Source organism: Ochotona curzoniae, unplaced genomic scaffold (genome assembly GCF_017591425.1).
Source record: "Ochotona curzoniae isolate NIBS_2020 unplaced genomic scaffold, NIBS_Ocur_1.0 scaffold_4506, whole genome shotgun sequence".
NCBI lineage: Eukaryota > Metazoa > Chordata > Mammalia > Lagomorpha > Ochotonidae > Ochotona > Ochotona curzoniae.
This window is the reverse complement of record NW_024467119.1, coordinates 52834345-52862165: the sequence shown is the minus strand read 5'-3', so window position 1 is coordinate 52862165 and position 27821 is coordinate 52834345. Positions and strand designations below refer to the sequence as shown.

Sequence of the window (27821 nt, the reverse complement as noted above, 5' to 3'; positions counted from 1 at the left end):
TCACTCACACATTGTGCAACATAAAACTCCCAAATTAATTCTGCCCAAAAAATTAGGTCATTGCAAAACCCAGTATTAAAACTTGATGTGTGACAGGGAAATGAGGATGAGGACAAAGAAAGGAAGACATCATTTTTTTTAAGCATGAGTAGGGACTATTCATATTAAGTGGGAAGAGTGGCCCTTTCAGCTGTTAATTCCCGTGTTTTCAACTTCACTTTGTTGTACAGAAGTGCCCTTATTTCTCCAGAAAATCTCCCTCCTTTTATGAAAAGGAGGTGCCAAGTGCAACCACCGCTAAAGTCACTTCATTCATACTTATTGGTGTTATCACTAGGGTCGGCCACCTAAGACTCGCCCCCTTCCCCCCACCCCCACCTGGGTGAGGCTTCTGGCCGGAGGGTTTCAGAATGAGGTGGGTGCCGGTTCCCCCCTGCTCCAAGTCTTGGGCTACAGGAAAGCAAGCGATTGGGACCACCCTCTCTCGTTTCCAGGGCCGGGGGAAAGAACCCAGAGGAGCACCTGCTTTCGTTTTCCGGGGAAATCTTGGAAAGGGTCCCCTAAATGGCAACCCTCGCCTCCCCTAGCCTGGCGAGCGCGCGAACACACCCAACTGTCACCTCTGCGCGCTCCCCAGGAGCCGGCCCGGCTCACAGCGCACCCCAGCGGCCGCTCGCCTTCCTTCTAGTCGCGGCCACTAGGCTTCCGGACAGCCCGCGGGGCCCCTTGGTGGCCGCCAGAGAACCAAGACTCTGGGGGAACCTGCGAGAGCGCGTCTCTGTCAGACCCCGGCGAGGACGCGGAGCGCCGACACCCGGCCCCGCCCGCCACACCTGGGAGCCCTGAGGACCGGGGAGGGAGGGGCGGGGCGGGGCAGAAGGCTGGCCCAGAGCCGGGGCAGATTCCCTCAAAGCCGGCCCGACCCCAGTCCGGCCAAGGGGGAGAGGCTCTCTCAAGGCCGGAGCCTCCGACGGAAGGGACCCCGGCCCGAGCGCGCCTCCAGCCGTGGCGAGCCCGCGGAGACGCGCGGCGCAGACCATGGAACGGGCCGGCCCCAGCTCCGGGCGGCCGCAGCAGCAGCAGCAGCCGCGAGACCAGGACTCGGTGGAAGCGTGGCTGGACGACCACTGGGATTTTACCTTCTCTTACTTTGTTAGAAAAGCCACCAGGTAAGAAGAGGATCCTCGGAAGACGCAGCCTGTGCGCGGATCGTGACCTGAGCCTGACCTCTCTCTCTCCCTCTTGAATTTTCCCTTTCGGTCACCCTTAACTCAAGCTCCCCGGTCCTTTGCTTTTTGAAATAAGTCCTCGGTCCTCTTACTGGCTAAGAGACCTCGGCTTTAAATAAGCACAATCGAAAAGTCCAGGCGTCGGTTTCCATCCAACTTACCCGTAAAGTTCAAATACCAAAGTGCCTGTACCCAACCCCTCCTCCCACCGCCACCCCCTCGCCCCTCGGAGTCCCCACATCCGCTCTCGGCCTTCCCTCTTGTTTTCCATAAGTCCTCTTGGCAAAACCAGAACACTGGCTAAGCCCCTTTTCTGCAGCAGCTCCGGAAGCACCCTTTACAACTCGGTCCCAGCCGCTCCGCTCCTCCCCCGTGCCCCACGCCCTGGCCCTGGCGGGGCGGGGAAGCCCAGGGTAGGGACGAGACCTCGAGGGAGCCCTAGGCAGCAACATGCCGGAGCCCTCCCAAAGTGAGTGTGATCGCCTTTCCCCCACACCCCTCCCAGTCCCCTGTCCCGCGCTTTCTCTCTCTCTCTCTCTCTCTCTCTCTCTCTCTCTCTCTCGCCTCGCTCTCTCGCTCTCAAAAGGAAGCCTCTCATCAGAGCACACAAAGGGCGCCGGAGAGGAGCCTCTAGGAGCGTAGCTCTGGGAGGCTGGCAGGTCCCGGGCTAAGCGCGGACACCCCGCAAGCCAGCTTTCCCCCGGGTCGGTAGCCCAGCGCCCGGACTGCCGCTGCGGAAGGGCGGGGAGCACGGAGCCTGGCCCCTGGGAGCGCGGCTGCGCGGCGAGCAATCGAGGAGTGCGTGGGAATCGCTCTCGGGAGAGTTGGGGAGGAACTGAGTCCGGAGCCCAGGGACCAGAAGGGTGGAGCGCGCAGAGTGCGCGGCGCCGGGGTCCCGGGAAGCCTCAGCAGCCGGGGCGAAGCCGGGGGCGCGGCAGGCCAGCGCGCGCACCGCGGCTGGTTCCAGGTCCCAGCTCTTTGGAGAGCGGGGCTCGAGTCCCGCCCGCCCCGGCCGACTGGGGGCGGCGGCCGTAGGGCAGCGGGTGCTGGCCGCCAGGGCCAGGAGAGCGAAGCACGCGGAGGCTGTGATGGTGGAGGAGCAGCCCGGGGCTGGGTGCCGGGCTCCCACCCGCCGGCGCACGGCCGCACCTCTGCCGAGCGCTCCCCGCCAGGGGGCGGCGCGGCTCGTGGAGACCCGGGCGGCCACCGGGGCTGGAAGGGAGTGGGCTCGGTGACACGGACCTCACCTGGCCACGTCGTCTGCTCCCTCCCCCGAGCCCTCTAGACTCCGGGATCTGCGGAGTTCGAAAACGAACTTTCTACGTTTGCTATGTTGCCCTTTGGAGACAAAACAAGGTACTTTCTGCAGCATCACCCGCTTTCTACTTTCCCTGGGGGGCGCGGTAGGGACCTGGTGTGGAATGGTAGTGGCGGGAACACTGGTCACATTGGCACGGTGATGCCCACTTGCAAACGAACTGTGAGGTTGTTTTTTTTTTTAATCTTTAATCTTTCAGAAAGCTTTACTTGGGGATCTTCGCCTGCCCCCTGCTTCCCTCCCTCAGTGCTGTTTTTCCTGAGGAAGGTTCAGAGTTGGTATGAATTTCATTAGTTCCAAGATCTTTTTGATAAAGGCAGAGGCGTCAAGACATAAATGATGACTTTTTCAAAGTCCTCCCAACTTTCATTTTCTTCCTCCAAAATCCCAAGTCTGCAGGGGGGTGGCAGCGCAGATAACCCTGGAAAGAACGTTGGTAGGACCCTGAAACCAGCTGAGGACCCACAGCAGTCAGGAGACGCCTGCTGCTGGGGCATTCCTTTCCCTCCGTACTGCCCACCCCGTGCTGTCCTTGAATTAGAGCACAGGGAGTAGGGCGGGAGTCTGGAATCCAGCTGATTTTTAATGTTCGTGGGGTGCTTCTTGAGACAGATGATCTAAAAGTGAAGACCAGAGGAGCTTGGCCAGTCGTGTCCCTTCCAGCGTTCTTTTCCCCCCGGGTGTTGGTGAGTAACTCCTCTGAGACAAGAACATTTCACTTTCAGAACCTGCCGAAACTTTGAAAGTGCAGCAGCATCTTCCTGGGAAACAAATAGGAAGAGTTAATTTGGTCACATTAATGTCAGATGAAAACTCCAGTTCTCAAAAGTGGAGTATTCCCTCTGAAGTCCCATCCTCTGAGGCTGCCAGAGACATCTCTAAAAGCTGGTTTATGGTAGCAATATAGGCAGATCATTTTCATGTGTGTTAAAGAGTTTATGATGAGTATATGATGGAAAATGAAAGCGTAGAATATTTGAGGGTAAGGTAGGCCTGTGGTATCAAAACTTAAAATATTAAGACTTTTAAGTATCAGGAACATACTAAGAATTTGTGTGCACCCAAAGGTTTTCAGTTTGGCTCTGTGTTTGGTGGCATAGCCTGGGAGGTTGGATATCAGTTGATCATAAACCTGTCAAATCGCCGAGTGCAGTGTGGTTCACATGATTGTGGTAAAAACTTATTGTCTGCGTTCTAACTTTGTGGCTTTTTTTTTTTTAGCTAGAAAGTCAGATCCCTTTTATTATTATTACTATTATTTTTTGCTTCTCTTAAGTTTATAAGTGTAGAATGGGTGCTGGCTGTGATTCTAGGAGCCCATGGATAGCTCTAAAGGATTAAGACTCAAGTGGCACATGGTAGGAACTGAAGTAAATGTAGATTTGCTCAGATTGTTCATCTGAGCTAGGGAGCAGGCTTCCTGATGAAGCCATTTCCACGTTGTTGACTTGTTACTTGACAATCACACCTAATTCTGTATCCTATCCTATCCCTGGATGTGGAGTTATTGATGAACAGAGTGAATGTTCTAGTGTTTCTGAATCCTCATGCTCCTGTAACCTTTCTTGGCTCTGAAGCAGTGACTGCGAATGTGTCCCATGGCTTCCTGCAACGACCTTCAGATACAGTGCTAAATGCCTTGGAGCATGGGCATCGATGCTCCTTATTCATCACACCCTGTTCGTGTTCGTTTGAGGATGCCTTTTGAACAATTCAGAACATAATCCAGTGGCATGAACTTGGCATGAGGCTAATGTATCCCATCTGGAAGGCTCCCGCCCTCCTGGGTCTGGGCGGCTTGCAGTGCTGTAGGCTTGAGATGCTGTGCTAACTGAGGACTCACCAACGAGGCCCTGGTGATTCTAATCCCATTAGCAGCTGGTGTTATTCTTGACAGCACATGAGAATAATGTTACCTTTCCTTAGCTCCTAATCAACCCTGCGATTGTGGGTGGTGTTGTTTTGGGTCATTTAATATTGTAAGGGTGACAGGACGGCCTTTTTATGACTTTGTTTTGTACTAGGCAGAGGCTTGAGAATATTTGGCATATACTGGAAATAGGAAATATTAAGTGAGAACAAGTTTTTATGACAGTGTGGATCAAAGTCCAGAAACCGATGCTTTACACTCCCATGGAGTGCTGTGTGATAACCATTTGACAGGAAAAAGCTGTGCTGAATCCCGTGAAGTTTGAGGTGCTATGTGTGGGATTTCTTTCTTTCCGGTTATTTTGTCATTTCTAGAAGCTGTGCCATCCTTACTTGCAAGGTGTTTACGCTAAAATCAAGTGGTGGAAATGAACACAGCTATTCAGATTTAAAAGTTGTTGTTTCTAGAGTTATGTTGGAATATACACTTTCCCGAAATGCTCAGACAAGTGATTTGTTAAGCATATTTTGGTAGGCACATGTTAGTGCTGAAGATAATAAAACCCTCTGGGCACTGACCCAATCTCACTTTGTATTATACATAGTATTTTTACAATGGGAATTATGTTGCAGTAATGGCTCTTTTTCTCTCTTATTGCTTCTAACTAGTGTCCGCACAGCCAGCTCTGAACTGCCGTTTAACAGCGCCCTCAAAGCCATTCTTAGGGAATGAATTCTTCCCACCTCGAGGAAACTGTAGCAGCCCCTGAAATTTTGTTTCTCGTTGATGATGTTTCTCTTTGCCCTTCTTTTTCTCGCATTTTCCCGCATTTTCCCGCATTTTCCAAACTCCAGACTCTAGACCCACTTTGGGGCCGGAACTTAAGGGAAAAAAAAGGTGGGTGCAGTGGTAGTTAGTCCTTGAAATAAATCGATTTGTGAAATGTAATGCATACTTAGCATAGATTTGCAGTAAAATTTCAGTAGCTTTTTTTGTTTGTTTTCAGTCTGTGATCCAAAGGTCTGTAGACGTGGCCAGTATGCCTCAAGATTCACAGTCTTTTTAACCTTCTGGTTATGCTAGGCCAGAAAGTTTCCTTTCTAACTAGTTCCACCCACATTAACTGGACTCTAGTCTCTACTATAGTTTCTTTTAAAGTATAAGTGCTTTTAAGTCCTATATGTGACTTGAACCTTCAACTGTATCTGATTACAGAGAATGCATCTTTACAGGATGCCCCTCTTCCTCCCACATGTAAAAAATGAAGATTTGCTTAGAATTTTGCTTAAATTTCCTGCGGTGTTTTCATTTTGCTCAGGAAAGATCTCTTTTATACCCCAAAAAGCTAAAGAGTCCTGCATGGTATGTGTTAGTTCATCTCTATATATATTGTTTTGTTTTGTTTTAATCTGAGAGTTGGGGACAGAGGAGGGCAGAGCTCCTGCCCTAGGATCATTCCCCAAATGCCCAGAGCAGCCTGGCTGAACCATATCAAAATCAGGGACAAGCAACTCAGCTTGATTTGAGTCTCTGCTGTAGTGCTAAATACCCAGCCACTTAAACCATCGCTGTTGCCTCCCAGGGTGTATGTTAGCAGGAAGCTTGGACTCAAACCCAGGCACTCTGATTTGGAATGTCACCTACCCAGCAGACAGCCTAACAGCTAAGCCAAATGCCTCCCTCAACCTAATGAGTCATTTAATCTATAACTGTTGTATTAAGATACATTTTTGCCTTCAAAACTGATTGTAGGATAAAAATCTTTTCCTAGAATTAAAGCAAAACAAAAACCTGGTAAGGATTATAGGATCATTAAAGAAATGAGTGGTTTGACTGGTAATTGGACAGCTGACAAATGACTAATTTCTGAATTTAGGATGCAAGCCAGCCACTGACTTTGCAGGACTTCCTATGAAATTAGTTTAGCTGAACAGAGATTCGGTTGACCAGAGTTAACAGCTGATGGATACAGCTTGGAAGCATCTGTTAGATCAGGTTCTCAGGAAAAAAGTGTCTATGAGGTATACCTAGGAATAAAAATTCAAGAAAGTCTTTTCACATGAGTCATTCACTTGATATTTAGCTCTGTAAATATTTTATTACTGACTTGGTATTCTCTTTATTTTGAATGATTTTTTATGCAATTGCTTTATTCATTTTCTCTGAAAGATAGGAAAATGTGCTCATTTTCCACCAAGTGTTTAACATAGGTAATGAAAACTGAGTGTTAAGTCTGTCAGAGTCATTTTGGTAAGTTTTCCAAAACATTTTGTTAAAGGCTTTTAAGACGTGTGTTTTTCCAGTTTTTCATTTTATGGGTTGGAGGGCTCATTTATTATAGTATTATGAGCCTTTGTTAACATCTTTATTCTTTTGCTTCTATTGTTACCCTGATTCTGAATTGTAAAGCAAGAATAATTTTTTTGCAGATTACCTTCTCTGAATAATTTTTTGTGCATAAGTTTGAGAGAGGAAAATAAAATCCCCATTTGATATTGTAACTGTAGAGATAATTATAAAAAATGAGAATCATCTGTACTCTGCTGAATACCTATACTATTGGCACAGTAAGAGACAAGATACTGATCTTTTGAGATGATTAACATATGTAAGAATCAGGATTGTTGAATATTGGAGGGGTCATATAGTCTAATTTTTTTCAGTGATGTACTTCCATTAAAGAAATAGGTGTTTGTTGATCTCCAGCACAGTAATTAAAAAGCTTTTAGTCAATAAGTGACAGAAACCCACTTAAGCTTATACAAAGTTAACTCACATAATTAAAGAATTAAGAGATTGATTTAGCTGCAAAATCAGCTATCAAATAACCTTGTGAAGACCCGTTCATTCATTTATCTAATTCACTAATATGTCTGTCCACCTTTCCTTCCATCTATCTTCCTTATAGGAGTGGGGAACCTTTTTCTGCTAAGGGCTGTTTGGATATTTATAACATCACAGGCCTTACAAAATGATCAATTAAAAAGTACCCTGGTGTAGCCACTGAATCTTGAGTCATGTCTCTGGTTGCCTTGGCAGGGCCAGACCAAATGACTTCACAGATGTTATATATGACTGGACCTACATCTATCCATCTTACCATCTGCCTCTATCTATCTATACATCCATCCATCCATCTATCTTTTGCTTCTAACCTGCATTGCTTTCATTCTCCTTATGCCTTCTTCATATAATGGAAAGGTTTGTTCTTGATGTGGATCTTAAGCATCTAGTATTAGAGCAGTGCCTTCTTATCTGTATTATTCCTCTCTGAAACACGCTGGCCTTACTGGACCAACTATTGTATCCACTCCCGCAGAGTTGCTTGGAGCAGGTAGCCTATAGTGAGTAAAATGTGTCATTGGAGAGGGGACAAAAAGTGCCCCCAAAAGTGATATGGGCAGATGCAGAGGTTCTGTGAATCTTCTATACTTAGTGTTGATTTCCTTTTATTTTAAGGTTAGATAATGTGGAACTTTTCAAAGTAGAATAAATAAAAGTAAATATAATTTAATCATAGTTGCATCATTTATGCCCCTGTAATACCAGAATAAATTTTAAGCTAATTATGAGCAAAATGATAAAACCATAGCCAAATACACACTGACAGCATTCATTAAATCGCCCTTGCTGGGTGAATATGGCCCTGACTGCCCAGTGAGCAGTGTGGTGAGACCAGCTGGCCATTGCTGCAGTTGCCCTATGCTGAGTCACTTCTCTTTCTGGGTCTCCTGTTTGAACAACCGTGAAATTCTTATTCTGTTACACAGAATACCAGCTTTTGGCTTTTACTGGGTGTAAAACCATATTTGTGCGTTAGATTTACTACTTTTATTTTCTTCTCTACACAAATCCCAACCGGAACAGTAAAATTGCAGGGCAGTTCTGGGTTATCAGATGCTTATGCTGGTAATTTAAAGCATACCACTTTCATCTTATTTTTTATTGCTTAAACACAAAACACAAAATGAAAACATTGTCATAGGAAACATGCAGATCTTCATAACATACTAGTCTGGATCACTTAAGGCTTTTTTTAGATCATGGTTTGAGAAATACCAATCCGGTTCCGTGTTTCCCATATCTAAACTGGGAAGCAAGTCAATTTATATATCTGCTGAATAGATTTCAGTTTTGTTTTTTCTTTTCTGATGTTGTTAGGATGTAGTAATTTTTCCTTGAAACATCTTTCATTACCGTAAGATCTGAATGCATAGGAAATCACAAAACATTATGCCCCTTCCAGCTCTCGGTCAAATCTGAATGTAAAACCATACGGAGCAATTCTGAGTTTTATTTATATTTGGTTCCAGTAAGCTTCTCATGTTTTCACAGCTGGAGATAACTTAGAAATACCAAATAATTGTAAGCAGAATGTCCATGCCAACCCTCAGTGAACTACTCATGGTAACACTGAAGGTAACTTGTGGCAGAGTCTCCATTTTGTTTAGTACTCTGTGATAGGGAGTTAGTCTTCCATTCATCTAAATCAGTGCTTTTCAAAAGGAGAAGGACTGCTGGCATCTGAGGGTGACAGTGATTTGCTTGTGTGAGAGATGCCTTTTGGCACTTTTGCAGGGCATTAAACATTGCTGGACACGAGACACTATCAGGAGCACCCCCTACTTGAGAGAGCAGATCTCTCATATATGTGCCACAAAGACTGGCACCACCACCTGGTGGGAGCCCTTTGAATTGATTTCTGTTTATGATGAATAAAGGCCCTCAACTAGACAAACTTAGGGTTCAGCTCCAGTACAATTTCTAGCAGCATAACTTGGGGCGCATCATATACTCTTTCTGTAAAATGGAACCTCATAGAGCTCATAGTGCTGTTAAAAAACTAAACGGTATAGTACATATTTCCTGATCTTTGTTAGTAATGATTTTCAGGAGTTTACCACTTTACTTTAAGAATTATCACAGCCTTACATACAGTCACAAACCTTGACCTTCCCTGATTTTGGTACATGGCAGCTGTCATCCGCGTACTGATTTTATAGACTTGCAGTGCCCTACTTGTTTTTACATGAAATTTTGTAGATGGTTTAGCTAGACGCTTATGTAGGATTTTTGGAAGTTACAGGGAAGGGAATTGGAAGGGGAGTCCAGACCCCAGATTTTATCACCAGCCTTGCTCTTCACGAACTTTATGAGTGGCCCAAATCAGCCTTCAGCTGGGAGGAAAGAGGGGCTGAGAATAAAGACAATGAGATTTATAAATCAGCTTCTAAATTTTTATCTACTCTCGGAATTCTTGCTTTTTTTCCGGGAGAGCAGCGGGTCAGTTTCTCATATTGAACAGTTTTGTTCTTTTGATAATTTTTCTAAATTTGAGCAATGGATTCAGATCAAATTCTGTGACGAGAATAACTATAATGGTATAAAGTAAGGTTCCAAGAGCAGGAAATTTATCCAGCATCATTTTCTGTGTGGGTTATTTTTTGCATTTTCCCCGACAGATAATTTTAGTAGATGTGCACACGAGTTGTCGCCCTTCGTTTCCAGTCAGAAAATTTAGTGCACTGTTTGTAATTCCAGGATTGGTGATTAATTCACATGACTAATGAAAAAAGTAGTGAAAGATGAAAGCTTGACATTTTAATAGTAGACTTATAAACATGAAAATGCATCGGGCGTTATGAATTTTGCAGCTGCGGCCTGCAAAGTTTTCCTATGTTTAGTTTCAGGCACCCTAGAAATGCCTCCATAAAACTGACGACCCAAAGGACTTGCTGTGTAGCTGCCCTTGAGACCCAGGGTGGCATTAGGCTATGTTTAGAATCTTCCCCCAGATAAGCCCCCTCGAGTTAAAAAAAAACAAAAAAAAAGTAAATTTTTAACCCCAAATCACCTACAGAAAGGAGTTAAAATATTTTTTATGAAGTATTAAAAACACCCCAGTTTAAAATCAGGGCTATGGAAATGTTGTGTTTTCCACCCTTGATAATTATTGTATATCTTTTCACATTTGTCAAACAATGTTATCGCTGATTTTTGGAGGAAAAAAAAAAAGATAGTCTCTAACTTATTTTAGGAAAATTAATTTGTAAGTATTTATAGTCAAGCAGTTATTTTTTTTTCCTCAATTAAATGTTCATTCCCTAATATTTATGTAGAATTCACAAAATTCTCATATTAGTGTAGGGAATACACTTTTTTGCAGCTTTAATTTTAAAAATACTAATAATAAAGCAACTTTTTGTGTGTGTGAAGTATAGAGAATGTGATGCTTTTAAATTAGAGCCTTTAAAGAAGCAACAATGGCAAACATCTGATTATTCTGTTTAAGCCCACTAAAGATATTCTTTTTCTTTAAATAAATCTTTTTTTAAAGCATCATGATTTGATTTTCAATTAATTTGAGATAATAATAGTCATTTATTTACACTATGTGCCAGAGAAATCTATCCTATCACTTTGCATGTGTCATTTTCTTTAATCTTCTTAGAAACACTATGGAGTAAGTAATCATTATTTCCATTTTATAAAGAAAGAGTAAATACTGTACCTACTGTCTTAGTCTTTGAAAAAAGGGAACTGTGTTGGAACCCTAAAGATTCACCCACCCTAGCACCTTAAGAACCATTATGTTATAGTGAAAGTCATTGTCAGTGTTGACGGAAGCAAAGCAAAGGCTCATGGAATTACTATTGGGAAGAATGTATTCAGGAAGAGGTTAAAATTTCTCCCAGGGCCTCTTAATATGCAAGCACGTTGCTTAATGATGTGTCTGGAGACTTTGCCCAAGTGACTTTACTTTCCATATATAATTGTAGAGTATGGAAAGGAGAAAATCTCAAATGACATTTTAAAATAGAGTGACTGGAAACTTAGGTACTAGGCCATCACAATTATATTTTTAGCATTAGAACACAAATATCCTAAGAACAGTATATTTTCAAAGGATGTTTATTCTTTGATGGCAATTATTTTGGCCCAAGTGTAAGACACATTAAACTCATCACTCTGCAAGTAGGTTTCACTTAATTGTATTTGTCATTTGTGGTTTTATTCTACCAGGATTTTAACTTTGAGCTATAAGTTTTTCTTCTGCTTACTTTTTTTTTTTAGAAGCCAATATCCCATAAATCCTAGGCAGCATATTTTAATTAATTTTCCCTTTTGAGACGTCCAGAATATCAGATGTGGATTTCAGAGCACTTCTGTCTTTTTCAAGACTTATTTTTCTAAGAGGAATGAGTAGTTAAAGCATGGAAGGACCATTACTGTTACATAGATCCACAAGGATAGAGACATTATGTGTGTGAGTCCCTTATTTTTAAAGCACTGTTTGCTTTTCATATCCTAGTTAATACTTTTAGGTAGTAGACGCTTGTCTACTGTGCAGTGACTAGGTTAGTGAAAAGTTTCTAAAACACAAACCTCACATTGCTGCTTTCCTTCCTGCGATAGGATTATAATAATCTTGAGAGAAAATGAAAAATTGGAAATCGGGGCAAGTTCTGATTCCTCACAGACTATGAGTGTTCATAGTTTTTTGTGAATATTATTGATTAACTTATAAATTTTGAGATGCTAGGAATTGGAAGGTGCCTGACGTACAGAACTTTTTTCGATATTCGTACAAAAGAAAGACACCCGTTGGGTAGCATTTATTTTAATGATAAAGTTCACTGAGGCAGTAGTTTTTTTTTTAAGTGCCGTTTTTATGTACTCTGCAGATATGAGCACAGGGAATGTATAGAATGAAATACATAGCACTCATTTCTGCCATGTCTGTGATTTCGATAAACTGTCAGGACTGTTGGAAGCACTGATGATCATTCACCTTTTTGGTTTCCTTTACCCTAGAATTGCTCTGATTTTTTTTGTTTTGTTTTTTATTCTTTCCTTCACAAGTGAACTCATTCTCCCTCTACATTGCTTGAGACTCCCAACATCCAATACTGGAAAATGCTATGGTGTTAGTTAGTGCTGCTCTGCATGGTAACCTCACATGGAGGGCGCAGGGATAAAGCAACCCCGTGAAATCCGATGTGTTAACCATTATTCTTAATGACACTGGTTTTGCTGCACAATCATCGTTGTATGAGCAGTTGGAGCTGCAAGTCTTCCCTGAAGTCATATATCAGGATAATAAACTTGGGATTGTAATCATTGTTTAAAAAGATTTAAGCCACATTTATGACAGGAGCTCATGGCAAGGTTTGGCAACTTGCATTTGGTTTTATTTCTTGCTGTCTAATTAATATGAATCTTTTGGGTTCTTTGCTCACTGTGTGTGAGACTGAGCCTTCATCTGGGATATTGGCAAGTGTGAACCTACTAGTGATAGTGGCATTAGTGTTACCTGAAGCGAATGACTCTCTCCGATGACTTGGCATCCTCTGGGATCTCTGCAGTCATTTTAAGACATGCTGTAAAATGTTAAGTACAAAAGCAATTTACCAACTTAAAAAAAAAAACGATTGTAGTACAACTCATATATGAAGTAAGAAAGTTTTTTTTTTTTCGTAGCAAGATAAGAAATAAGAGACTGGAGAATAAAACAGCTTTTGGTGAGGAACAGGGAAGACTTGGATGGGATGTGAAACATCAGGATCCTGTCATTGATTATACATTCTTGGCATGCAGTTTCATTGCATTTCCCTTGGCCATGGCCTGTTGTCTTTCATTAACAGCCTTGTAAAAGTTAAATCAACTAAAAGACTTCAAGCCGCTGTGCTTTCTGATTGCTCCCAGCTTTGCAGGTCGTTAGCAAAGACGTGCTTAGGCAACCAAGCTCGGAGACTGAGTTATTAGTGCTTATAGCAAAGGGGAAAAATACCTCAGCAGGTCTTGCTTCTGGCTTGTTTTACTCAGATGGCCATGCTGTAATTTAACCTCTTTTATTTTTTTAACTTTGTGAGTTTGTGTAAAGAATGGCAGTTGGAAAATATCTGCTTTGGCCCAGGTATACCTGCAGAGTGTACACAGTTCATGCATCTTGGTAGCCTACATCCAAACTACCTGAGTCTCCTCTGCCCGTGGGCTTGTTCCACAAGGAACACAACCTTCCACCCTCATCCTTTTTCCTGATCCTTTGGGCTGAACTTTCAGGAAAAGAACAGCCACAGTTCCTTACTCCAGCCCTCTGTCTCCATCGGAATGAACCCATAGGGTGCAGGAGAAAGCAAAATCTCGTGTACTTGCAAGGTTCTGACATGCTTCCACATGTGTTTTCTAAGTTGAGGAGTCAAGACATTTCCCCATTTAAAAATAAAGAAGTTGAGAGATAAAAAGGGTTAAATTGACAGACCTGAGGCCCATGTCCTGGTCAGTTGGAAGTGTTACGGGGGAGCTTACAGATCTCTTGTTATAACAGTCCATATTTACCACTGAAGATCTGGAACTCCAGAAAAGTTTTTGTTGATTTACCATCACACCTATATAGTGTGGTAGCTGGAAGTAGAATTACCCCCTGCTGGCTGCCTTGCCCTTCCTGACTTGATACCATGCTGAAGATGGCACCTTGTGCTTCATGAAGAGGTCTGAACTAGGAAATATCTTTCCTGTCTTATCAGGGATGAAATTGAAACTTGGAGGAAGAAGATAGCTTCCCAGTAGATCTACACCCCATAGTAGCAAATTCTAAGATTGAAACTCAGGACTTGTGGCTGAAAACAGTTTCTCCATGATCTCAAACATTGCTAAAGTAAGCAGGGTGTGAGTGTCTGGTGAGGTGGTTAAAGCGCCATTAGGGGAGCTGGTATCCATACCTGAGTACCTGAGCCAAGCCCTGGCTCTGTCCCCAATGATAGCTTCCTGCTAATGGGCACTGTGGAAGGTAGCGGGTGATTGCAGAAGGCACTGGATTTCTGTCACCTATATGGGAGACATGGCTGAGTTCCAAGGTCCCGGCTTTTGGCCTCTCCCAGCGCCAACCGTGTGTTTTTGAGGAGTGAGCCAGCAGATAGGATATGTCCCTTTGTCAGTCTTTGCCTTTCTGCCTTATATATATTTTACAATTCATTGTTGGCAATTAGTATATCTCCCTCCTATAAAAAGACAACAGGATTTTTCCCCCTTCTGTAGAATATGTGACATGATTTTGAGTGCTAAATAAATGTTTCATTTGAGGAGGAATTTTCTGCTCCAACAGAGAGGGTACAGAGGAGCCAGTGTTTGTACCCAGAATGATAGTCCCCTGTGCACGCTCAGCAATAACACCAGAAATGTGATTTCCCAAAATGCATTCATATACGGCAGAGCACCCATCTTCTCTTTGTTGTTTAATCACCACAGTTTCAATTAGGAAAAACTCTATAGAATAATGAGATGTGCCAGATAAAATACATTTATGCTAAAAACAGTTACTGTTTATTTAATGGGTAGCCTGTATTCTTGTTAGTTGACTCTAGAAACCCTGAGGACGACTCTTCTCTGGAACATATTTATTAGATATTTTTGTAGAACCATGTGTTGCTTTACGTTTTTAAAACATGACCTGTTTTCAGAGACACGAATGGTATTATCTTCAAAAATCTTTGTTCTTTGCGTCCTGTGAGATAGAATTTTTCTCTCAGTGGGATAGTGTGTCATTCTTTCATGCTCTGAATGTGAAGGAAAATTAGAGCATCTGTTGGTCCTGTTCTCTCTGTGCCTTCTCTGCTTGAATTTGATTTTGACGTTCACATTCAGCTAGACATGAGGGAGTCCTTTCTTCATGATGAGCACTGCTGCTGTGGGAACTTAGACTCTTACAGGTCATAGAATCTGGGATAGGAAACCTGAACTTGATTCCTTATCACCAAATAGTAGACCAAATAGTAGCATATTTTTTTTCTGACCATTTAATTCAGTTTTATAATTTAGAAAGCAATATTGTGAATGCCTGCCTCACTAGCTTAAAATGATGTACACACATTCCCTCCCCCAGTGTTAATTGAATGTCTTTCAAAATCCTCTACAAGGAAAGCAGAGATTCTGTCCCAGACCGTGGAGGTGATTTGTCAAGTCAGAGCCACCATCTGGTTTTCTTGAGTCACTAGTGTGGGACCTTTACTCACTCATCTTTTCCACCTTACATGTGTACACTTACACTTCACAGGCCAGCAGTGTCCGCCTTCTACATAACTTAACTGCTGAACATGACGTAAACTAAAAGTTGAAGAAGAAGAGATCGTATAACAGTTAGCCTTGGGTTGCTCATTATTTATTGGGTCTGTGTAACTCCACAGAGGGCCTCATGGAAATCTTTGCTTAATGAGACTAATTCTTTGCAAACAAAGGACACCTCCAAGTACATTTTATAAAAATGGAAAAGCAATCACTGAAAAAAAAAATGTTGGTTTGAAATGTGATCTTAAAAAATGGAGCCACAGATTCTGAAAACGAATGTATCTTTATTTTAAGGTTTATTTATTTTTATTGGAAAGGCAGTTTTACAGAGAGAAGGAGAGACAAAGATCTTCCATCTGCTGATTCATTCCCCAAGTGGCCACAGCCTGAGCTGGGCTGATCTGAAGTTAGCAGACTGGAGCCTCTTCCTGGTCTCCCATACGGCTGTAGGTTCCTAAGGCTTTGGGCTGTCTTCCTCTGCTTTGCAAGGCTATAAGCAGGAAGCTGAATGGGAAGTGGAGCAGCCAGGATATGAACTGGCATCCATATGGAATCCTGACGCATGTAAGGCGAAAACTTCAGCCACTAGGCTACCATGCCAGGTCCCTAATGTATCTTTAATGAAATAAAATTTAGATTATAATGAAAACTTTATGCTAATTCTCAGAATAAACAATTTTCCAGCAAAGCTGTAACAACAGAAAAGGGCTTTACTTTATGTTAGGCTTTTGCAACAGGACCAGTTTCAGGAATTTTTAAAAGCTTTTTTCGTCTTAATAATCAGAATGTAATTATTTGAAAATAATTATTATTTTTTTAAATTATCTATTTGGAAGGCAGAATTATATAGAGAGAAGAGAAGACAGAGAGAGCCCTTCAATCCACTGGTTGACTCCCTCAGTGGCCACTATGGCTGACGCTGGGCCAGCCCAAAACCATGAGCTTTATCTGGGTGTCCCACATTGATAGAAGTCCCAAGTTCTAGGGTCATCCTCCTGTATTGGTTGGGTCCACCCCTCAATCTCAGTTTCCTCAGCTAGGCCAGTCAAAATTCAGCCTCCTCAGTTGCCCAGCCTACGGTGCAGTAGATGGCATGCCCAGATGCACATAATGGATGTGGCAGCCCATTGAGGCTGCAGAGGACATCTAGTACTATAGCAGAGGATGGAGGGCAGAACAAATTGGACAACTCTCCCAGCCAGGCATTGACAGAAAGTATCTGGGTGAATGGAGAATCCAAGGTGTACTATGTCAGCCAAGGGAACTTGCAGTGATTTCCTCATCCTTGGAACAATAAAATCAACATCATTTCAGAACTATAGAAATCACTTGAGCAGAACCCTCAGAACATGCTTCACATCAGGGACCTAGGGATGACATCAGGTGGCCGTTCACCATCCCTAGGGGCTGATGTGGTTAGGATGCTGAATGTGGCTTTTCCCCTTCTATCCCCACTTCCCTTAGAAGAAAAAGAAACTTGGAAAGAATAGTCTCATCCACTTTCCCCTAATCTTCAACCCTTCCCATCCCAGTCAGTAGTCCACATGAACATACATCTTTTTCAAATATTTAAATTCATCAAAAATAAATCCTTAATAATCTTTTAAAAAAAGAAATCAACAGTGAAAAAAAATCTCTAAAAGAATAAGTCAAAATAAAAAAGTATTTTTATTATTAAAAAACATTTATTTACATGTTGAGGGCAAAAGAGAGGAGACAAATCAAGCTCTTATTTGCTGTGTTACTCTGCAAAAGCCTACATCAGCCAGGGCTGTGACTGGTCAATGTAGAGAGCCAGGATCTCAGGCCCAGTCTCCCATGTGATTATCAGGAACCCAATTACTTAAGGAGCCATCACATTGCAGCCTCCTATGGGGTACAGTAGGAGGAAGCTGAAATTGAGGGTGGACCTGTCCCAAACAATGTCTTAACTGCTAGGCCAATTGCTTACCCCATCACAATATTATCTATTTAAACATCCGTATGGAGTTGTCAGGTGGCTTAATTAAAATAAATTAGGAACAGGAGTGGGCATTTAGCCTAGCTGTTCAAATGCTGGTTAAGATCGCTTGGGTCCCATGTCCAGAGTACTTCAGTTCAATGCTTGTCTGTGTCTCCTAACTACAGCTTCCTGCTAATGTACATTCTGGGAAACAGGGGTGATAGCTCAAATAATTGAGTCATTATCTCCCTTTTGAGAGCTCTAGATTATGTATCCAGCTCCTGGAATTGGCTCTGATTTGGTCCAATTATTGCAGTTTTTGCGGGATGTCCTAGTGGTTATAAGCTGTTTGTCTTTGCCTCTTACATAAGTATAAAATTCTAATTACAGTTTTAAAATTGTAATTTAGATTATATATTTTCAGCATATCGTATTTATATATTAATGTATATGAATCTATAACATATTAACATATCATATATATGATGTATTAAATCTGCTTAAATTAAAAAGCTATGAAGCCCATCTTCCATTTCCATTAAAAAGGATATAATTGGGCTAAGTCTTAGATTTGCTGTTGAAATAATTCACATGCCTATTTCACATTGATGCAATATTTTAGTTATATCACATATTTAAAATCACATCAGATATATTAAACATTTAGCTTTTTCCTATATGACATTTTACAAATTAATTATTTTCTTCTTCTGCTTCTGCTTCTTTATTTTTTAAAGGAAGCATGAAACATGACAGGAAGAAAGAGCTCTTCCGTTTGCTGGTTTACTCCTCAAATGGTCAAATGTCTACAACAGCAAAGAAGCCAGGAACCTGGAACTCTGTCCAGGTCTCCCACTGCCAATGGCTAAACCTGCCGTGCCATAATTGCAGCCTCTAACAAATCAATTCTGTTGAAAATCTTCTCATTCATTTCTGTCAGCTTCAAATGCATTTTTGACATCAATGTCTTAACTACCACTAGTACAATTTTTGGAGTTAAATAGACATTTCCCAAAATTTGTTGCTCTCATGTGTCTCCATGTGTTTTGAAATAAAACTTTATTTACATTCATGAATATTGTCATAAATGAGAAGTTACATAAGTTTGTGAAATCTGTGTATAGAAATGCTTGTGATCATTGTACAGATAACTTTCTTTGTGACTGAAATGATTAATATCTCTTTATTATAAAGCCAGACAATTGATAAAACCAGTGAGGCAATTTCTTTTACATAGAGGATTACAAAATTTTAATTCACAAAAATTGTATACATTTATGGCATATAACTTGATATTCTGATGAATGTATACATTTAAATCAAGCTAATTAACATGCACATTAGCTCACATACTTATCCTTTTGTGTGTATGCGATGCAGGCACCTAAAAACTACCCTCTTGGTAATTTTCAACTGTACTTTACCTTGTTATTAACTGTAGTTGCTACATGGCAGGGGATCTCTTGGGCTTACTTCTCCTATCAACAAAATTTGTGGTTTTTTGACAGTTGTTTCCCAAAGAGATCTAGACTTTCTGACTGTATCCAGTGCCAGAAAATATGAGATATTATCCTATTTTTATTTTGATTCTAACATGTCAGACATGATTAACAAATGATACATGCTTATTTAAAAGAACCAAGGGACTCTGGCATAAATGTAAAGAATCATAAATTAGTAGTTGGCTTCTTTTTTTTTCACTTAGTAAATGATGAAGATTACACGTATCAGTACATATAACTGCCTAGCATCCCATTGCATAAATGCACTTAATCAGCCTTCTTCTGGTAGTATTAAGTGGATTTTTGTTTTTGCTATATCAAACAGCAGTACCGCAGTAAGTACCCTTAGATTTGCTACAGGTATAGAATCCCTGGAACAAAATATAGATACATTTTAAAATTTAGATGTTTCTTGCTGCCTTCCAAAGAAATGATATTCATTTTTACCAGAACCAGAAAGATGAGAAAGTATATCCCTACGCTCTCTCCAAAATTATTTATTGTCAAGCATTTTAATTTTGATCATTTGTTTGGTAGAAAAACAATCATGCCATCGTGGATTAAGTATTATCAGGGGCAAGAAGTTTTTATTTCTTGCAGGGAAATTTGATTTACGGAAAAAACCCAGTCTTATCTAAAGACAGATAATGAAATGAATTTTAATCCTAGGGTTTTGGGGATTTTGTTTTTGTTGTTTTGAGAGAAGGGGTTAAAAAAAAAAGACAAGATCTGACTTTTAGCTAAAACTGATATTCTTGAAGCAGACATTTAGGTGAAGTGTGTTAAAACACCACTTAGCACAGGGGGATCCCGTGTGGGGATGTCCATTCCAAGACCCAGCTATTTTATTTTAGATCCAGCTTCCTGGTAATGCCCTGTGAGAGACATAATGGCTGAGTGCTTGGGCTTCTGGCAGCCATGAAGGAAACCCAGATGGAGTTTCAGGCCCCTGGCTTAGGTCTGGTCCGGCCTGGCTATTTGCAGACATTTGGGTAGTGAGCAGGCAGAAGGGAGATCTTTCCCTCTTTGTCGTGCTCAGTGTGTGTGTGTGTGTGTGTGTGTGTGTGTAACTACATTTCAAGTGTATATATATATATATATATAAACATTTAAAGCTGATACTCTTTGCTGGGTTATAAATTGTTTTAGTAGAGCATTTCAAATGAAGAGGTACAAACATGTCTGAAGTCCTGGCACTATTAATTGGTGCACTGTTACAATAGTCCAAGGGAGGTTATTTGAATTGAACAATACTCATTGGATTGCGTATAATCTGGTATGTTTGTTTGAAAAAGTCACCCACCATGCAGGCATTAGCTCAAACTGATGTCTGTCTTAGGATGGTACATTAAAAACCTCAATAACGTCAATTTTCTCAGATTGAATTATTAACTTAGGTAATGCTTACTTTCAGTTTTCTCTTTTATATAAAGAAATCTTTTTTGCCATTGATTAATAAGCATTACCAGTATAATGTTTACAAAAGTGCATTATCTTTTTTTTTTTAAGATTTACTTATTTTTATTGGAAAGGCAAATTTACAGAGAGAAGGAGAGAAACATGGCAGGAAAGATGTGGTAACCTAATGGTCAAAGTCCTCGCCTTGACCTCATTGGGATCCCACACAAGTGCTGTTACATGTCCCAGCTGCTCCACTTCCCATCCAGCTCCCTGCTTGTGGCCTAGGAAAGCAGTAGAGGATGGTCCAAAGCCTTGGGACCCTGTACCTGCATGGGAGACCTGGATTAGGCTCCTGGCTCCTGGCTTTGGATCGGCTCAGCTCCGGCCACTGCGCCCACTTGGGGAGTGAACCAGTGCATGAAGAACATCTTTCTGTTTTTCCCCACTGTATATCTACTTTTCCAATAAAAATAAATCTTTAAGAAGACAAGAAAGAAAAGAAAAAAGATCTTTCATTTGCTCTCCAAATGAATGCAACAAGAGCTGAGCCCATCCAAAACTCCCATCCAGGAGTTATTTCCATGTCTACCACATGGGTACAGGTTCACAAGGCTTTGGGCCATCCTCTGATACTTTCCCAGGCCATAAGAAGGGGGCTGGATTAGAAGTGGAGCAGCCAGGAGACAAACTGATGCCCATATGGGATGCCGGTGTTTGGAGGTGGAAGATGAGCCATTTGAGCCATCCTGCCGGTGCCATTTATTATCTTTCTACACAGTGGATCAAATTATTTATACTTTCCATTTCTCCTTTAAAACTAATAAATGTTTACATATAGTTATAGCATATTATGCATATTAGCAAGTCAAATTTAAATGTTCACGGTATTTGTATATTTTAACTTCAGAACAAGTTATGTGTTTTAAACATCAAATGAACGCATTTACATTTTCTTAAGGTGAATGGAATTTAATGTCTTTCACTTTGAAGGAAGCTAATTTTGTGAGAAACCAACTTAACACTTGATAGGCTGCAAGTCAAATATCTGAAATTATTATATATGTTTAAGTTAGATTTTATTAATATTTTCATTGAAGCAGTTGTCCTCTATGGTTCTTCCAAATACGTCTGTGTTAAGTAAACCATCTTGTTTTTATTTTCTATGCTAAATCCAATTATTATCAGAATCGCCTCCTGCAACAGGATTGAAAACAGCTCTCTCGGGAGTGCGCTTTCCTCCAGCACTCACGTGTCTGCATGTTTTGTCCCGCAGAGAAATGGTCAACGCATGGTTCGCTGAGAGAGTCCATACCATCCCTGTGTGCAAGGAAGCCGTCCGAGGCCACCCTGAGTCTTGCTCCTGCCCCTCGCAGCCAAATCCTCGTGCCGACAGCAGCACCCCAGGAACACCTACCAGGAAAATCTCAGCATCTGAGTTTGACCGGCCCCTTCGACCCATTGTGGTCAAGGATTCCGAAGGCACCGTGAGCTTTCTCTCGGACTCGGACAAGAAGCAACAGATGCCTCTAACCCCTCCACGGTTTGAGCATGACGAAGCGGACCAGTGCTCGAGACTCTTGGAGCTGGTGAAAGACATTTCCAGCCATTTGGATGTCACAGCTCTGTGCCACAAAATTTTCCTACACATCCATGGACTCATCTCTGCCGACCGCTATTCTCTGTTCCTTGTCTGTGAGGACAGTTCCAACGATAAGTTCCTTATCAGTCGCCTCTTTGATGTGGCCGAAGGATCAACACTAGAAGAAGCTTCCAATAGCTGCATCCGCCTAGAGTGGAACAAGGGCATTGTGGGTCATGTGGCAGCGCTTGGCGAGCCCTTGAACATCAAGGATGCCTATGAGGTAAACAGGCTACCAGGGAGCAGGGGCTGGGGCGCTGGACCACAGCTGAGCTAGCATGAAATGCAGTGGCATGCGTATTTATTTAAACCTGGAATGGATGGTAAGCATTTCCATCCCTTTTAAATGCCACTGTTTCTTTACTGTGGTTCCGTCAAGGACATGGCCTATGAGAAAATTTGTTTTTCCTCTTTAACATTAATTTAAGATAACTCATCTCATAATTGTATTCTTACACCTATCTAATCACTGGGAATTGCTCTGTGTTATCTTAATACAAACATCTGAGGATTTTTCCGAGCTTCTAAAACAATCCATAATCATCCCCCATTTATTTATTAATTTATTCAGTTCATCGTATTTACTCCTTCCAAGTCCCACTGATAATAAAGTCTGATTTTCCTTTCCTGTATCCCCCCATCCATCCCATAATAAACTTAGCAATGTCATTTAAAATAGAAACTCTAAAATGTTTTATTGGAAAGATTTGATGTTTCTTCAACTTTTGCTACAAAAATACCCTGGTCTTTAATGATGGGCTTAAAAGAATGCATTGTGAGACTGCAAATTTCTACTTAAAATTATTCCATTTACTAATAGAATTGTAGTTTTGACATAAACCATCTCAAGTGAATGACATTTATATTATGAAAATATTGTATCATCTTGACAGAACCGTGGCTAAAGCAATCTACTTTAGTAACACTATAGAGATTCACTAGTAATTCTGATTTCTTCTATGTAATTCAAAGGGTCATGTTTTATTCACCATGGTATTCCTGGTTCCTGGTGCAACACCTTGTGTATAATTGTTCTCAATATTTGTTGAATTAAAATAGAAGATGTAGTAGATAATAAACATTAAGGGAAACATGATAGAACCCGGAAAGTCAGGAGATGACATCTAGATGGGAAAGTTTAGGTAAACTTTTCTGCAGAAGCAGTGCCCAATGTGGACCCTCAGAAATATAAATTATTTTAATAAAATAAGATATGTTCATGGTGAGATCCAGATGTAAAGAGAAGTTTGATAAGGAGACGGTGAATTAGGACCATGGAAATGTGTGGTTAAGAACCTAGACACTGGAGAACCATAGTAAAAAGACCAAAACAATATTGGGATCTTGAATACCAGACTAGGAAATAGACTTTTTCTGACCCAAGGGGAGCATGCTAGTCATATCTTAGTTGATACATGAAAACTCGATCAACATGAGAGATTTATTGAGCTCTTGGTTCTTAAGTTCAAGGACATGTCTCCTACATCAGTTGAGTTCTGATGAGTGCACTCTAGGCCGTATCACATCAGGGTGGATGACAATGGGAGAACATGAACCAAAGGAAGAGCTCACATCTCCACAGAGGAAATGACAGGGGGAAGGTGGGGTCCTTTAACAACCGACTCTAACAAGAACCAGGAGAAGTATTATGCCCTTTCAAGGGCAATGCTCTCAGTGACCCAGAGACCTCCCCTCAGGCCCCATATCCTACAGGTTTCCCACCATACCCTCCTGCCATACTGGGAAGCAAGTCTCTAAAATATAGACACTTGAGGAACAGACCACATCCACACCACAGTGAGGAGAAACTCAAGATGTTTCGGAAAATCAACTAGTATGGTTTAGTGGGTGCTTCAGCAACCAGTCATGGGGAAAAAATCCTAGACAGCAAGAGCATAGAAGATGACGTGTAGCAGTTTAACTTAGAGAAACCAAGGACCTTGAATTAGGACTCTGCCTTAAAGGTCAAAAGAAGGAGGTGGATTTCTAGTTAAAACTTTGCCTCTGCTGAACTTGTCAGCTGATAAGAAATGAAAATAAAGGGTAAAGAAGTCTCTGAGTTGCCTGAAATCTTGAAGTTGAGGAATTCTGGTGAGGAACTCTGGGGAGAAGGATTAGGGATGTGATAGTTTAAAGGAGATTTTTTGCCTCCTGAGATGTTTCTCAGATTGCATTCTATACAGGCAATTGATTCATTCTTTTTCTCCATGCAATATTTCCTAGTTGTCATGGAGCTATCTCTGTGACCTCTTAGAGCTCTGCAGAATCCAAGAGCGAGTTCAGGACATGGCCGAAGGACTGCTGCCAAATTTGCAGAATTCCCTTCCTCACTTCTCTTGGTTTCTGCTTTTCAGTGGCACTTAAACCCCAAGTGCAGGAGGTACAGCTTCAGCTTTGTGCTACAGCTTTTCTGAAAATACGTTGTTTGTATGGTGCTAAATGTGTCCAGGCCCTGGATTTCTCCTCTTACATGATGTTGTTGAATGTGTTTATGATCTTTTAAGTTTTGTCCCTTTTTAAAAATTTATTTTGAGAGTAGAGAGACCAAGACTGAAAGAGATTTTCCATCTACTGGCTTTTTCCTGAAATTCTCACTACAATTGGGCAAGATGAAGCCAGCAGCAGGTCCCCCCTGTGGATGATGGGAACCCAAGTACTTGAGCTGCTTTCTGCTTGCTGCTGAAGCGTGTAACAACAGGAAGCTGGAAACAGAAGGACTTGAACCCACAGGGTACTAGTATCCCAAGCAGCATTATAACCTCTGTGCTGTGTGCCTACTTTTGCTTACCATCTTTAAGTGTACTTGACGATATACTTGTTGAATTTATTTGCTTATTTTTTTATATTTGATTTGAAAATCAGAGAGAAGTCCATTCACTGCTTCACTCCCAAAGGTCCTCAGCAGTCAAGGGCTGGACCAGATCAGAGGCAGGAGTTCACAACTGGTCTCCCATGTGGTTGACAATGATCCAAGCACTTGAGCCATCATGTACTACCTCCCAGAATGCGCATCACCAGCAAGCTGGGGGTGGAAACAGAGCCAGGACTGGAACACACGCCCTCAATAGGGACTGCAGGTGTCTCCAGCAGCATCTTAACTGATATCCCAAATGCTTACCCCTGGCAGTGTACTGTTTTGTGTTTGCAGTTAATAATGATTTAATTCCTGTACTGCCGTTTCATACAGCCAGTGTCCTTGATTTGCTCTGCTCCTAGCGTGAAGCTCTTTAGCCTGTGGATTCTTAACATTGCTACTTTACCCTAGGTAACCTTGATCTGTGCTTGCAGTGACCTTGTGAAAGTTATTCATGTCCCAAGAATTTCACTAAAAACTGTAGGCTTAAAAAAAAACAATATGTTTTGATCTGCAATCTATATTTTAATACTAGCAAAAGTCAGTAGGTTAACAGATTATCACTCAGCATCATTCATAATTTGAATAAATAAAAAGCTGTGGTCTTTTGTAAAAACAGCCATAATATGAAAATACATTATAATCTATTTTTGTAAACACAAGGTACCTTTATAAACCTGCATCTGTAAAAATGACCCTTTGTAGTAGTTTTTCTTATAGTCTGTGACTGAAGAATACTTTTTAAAAAAAAGATATAGTTTATTTATTTCAAAAATACAGTGACAAAGAGAGAGGGAGAGACAGATTAATCCTCTATTCACTGGATTTACACCCTATATGGCTACAATGGCTGGGACTGGGACAGGACTACAGGAAGGGCTGCCACATGTGTGATAGGGGCTCGAGTTCTTGGGACATTGTCTACTTTCCCAGGCACATTGGCAGGGAGCTGGATCAGAAGTAAAGTAGGTGGGACTCAAACAGGTACTCCAATATGAGATGTCTGCAGGACAAATAGCAGCCTAACCTGTTGTGCCACAATGCCAGCCTCAGCCACAGAACACTTTACTTTTAAAGAGTTGTCTTATTTATTTCAAAGGCAGCGTTATAGAGCAAGACAGAGAGGGAGAAAGAGGGAGACAGAGAGAAAGAGGAAAAGAATATTCTATATGCTAACTTATGCCCTAATGACCTCAACAGCTGAGACGAGGCCAGGCTGAAGCCAGGAGCTTCATCCAGGTCTCCCACAGGAAGCACCAGCCCGAGGACTCCAGCTGTCTCCTGCTGCTTTCCCAGGCATGTTAACAAGGAGCTGGATTGAAGTGGTACAATAACACTAATAATGATAAATATATATATATCTATATGCTTGTACAGTAAATTAATTGAAAGTTCTGAGCATTTGATTCACTTTTTTATAGTTTTGTAACAGAAAATGATACAAATTATGCAACTTTGAAAATGCAGCTATTTAAATATAATTATATGACATAATATGGTATTATATTATATAAACATATATATATTTAGAATGGGAGACAGGCATAAGGCAGCTTAGCCCAGGGATTCTCAGAAGAACACAGACACCTGTTGGTGCTTGCTGCATGAACCCTGAGGTTCAGTGACTCTTTCTGTAGCAGACAATCATCCATGTAGGTTCTCTGAATTCTTTGAATGTACCATAACACTTCAGATTCCCTACCATTTCCCGTCTACAGCATTTCTTTGTCAAAACATTTCTTCTACCCATGTCAATTGGAATGCAAATGTAGGATTCCTTAGGCTCCATCAGTTCTCATATACATATTGGATGGTTTTCTAGAAGGCTCCTATTGCCCCTGAATGGCCTTTGCCACCTAACTGCTATTCTTCCCAGCTTCAGTTTGCCCTCTTTTCTTTTTGCAGAGAAACCAATTTCCCCTTCTCTCTCACTGCAGGTCTCACCTTCTACTTCATAGATTTATCAGGATCATTTCTAAAGAAATAGGGACTCTCTAAGTGAATTCCTGCTGGATAAAATGAGTATTGGAATGAACTTTAGGAGACAAAAAGAACACTAGCCACTGTTTTAATTTAGATAAATCTAATCTGTCATGGAGCAATTGTGCCCCAGGGATACAATTTGAGAACTGCTGTGTCTGTGCTTGTCCAATGTTGTAATCACTTTTAGGCATTATCTTAAAAATGACACTTTTTGAAAGAAAACAAGCCCAAGAAGATCTTTGTGTTGTTTCCTTTCATTGTTTTCTGTTAGGTTTTTTTTTTTTAAAGAATTGTTTATTTTTATTGCAAAGTCAGATATACAGAGAAGAGGAGAGACAAAGAGGAAGATCTTCTGTCTGATGACTCACTCCCTGAGTGGCTGCAATAGCCGGAGCTGAGCCTATCTGAAGCCAGGAGCCAGGAGCTTGTTCTTGGTTTCCCATGTGGGTACAGGGCCCCAAGGCTTTGGGCCATCCTCCACTGCTTTCCCAGGCCACAAGTAGGGAGCTGGATGGAAAGCAGGGCTGCCTGGGTTAGAACTGGTACCCATATGGGATCCCAGGCACGTTCAAGGCGAGGACTTTAGCTGCTATGCCATTGCGCTGGGCCCTGTTTCTGTTATTTTGATATAATTTTGAACTCAGAGAAGTTGCAAGGTAAGAATAGGAAGTTTCTGTTATACCCTTTTCCCAGACTCCCCAGTGACTTACCTTTTGCTATGTTTGCCTTATCATATTTGCTCTTCCCTCTGCTTGGTTCCCTTTAGAGCGTATAAATGACACTTGCACGTAACTTTTATGGACCATTTAATAAATTGGAGATATATCTTGTTAACGTATTTGGTAATATTTTTTCTAAATAATTGTGAAAATCACAATATTTTAGTTTGATACAATTATCTAATCTGACACTGAGCTGGGTTTCACAGTACATAGTCAAGTTGCATGATTTTTCTTCTTTTCTCTATTGAGAATTTCCTTATACAAAAATTTAAAATGTTTCTCCTGTATTCTTTATAT

The 27821-nt window shown here is 41.4% G+C and overlaps 1 protein-coding gene across 3 annotated transcripts in view; it reads left to right on the top strand.

The window, feature by feature from the left end:
- Positions 1–975: 975 nt before the first annotated feature.
- PDE5A (phosphodiesterase 5A) overlaps positions 976–27821 on the top strand; it is a 136630-nt gene continuing 109784 nt past the window's right edge. The window contains exons 1-2 of one of the 3 annotated variants that reach the window (XM_040966899.1): positions 976–1169; positions 21600–22188. In XM_040966899.1, coding sequence (XP_040822833.1) covers positions 1039–1169; positions 21600–22188 — 720 coding nt within the window. In that variant the 5' untranslated portion in view covers positions 976–1038. Of the gene's footprint in view, positions 1170–1570; positions 1699–2559; positions 2586–21599; positions 22189–27821 lie in introns of those variants that run through there. The other 2 variants (XM_040966901.1, XM_040966900.1) reach the window with 2 other exon arrangements.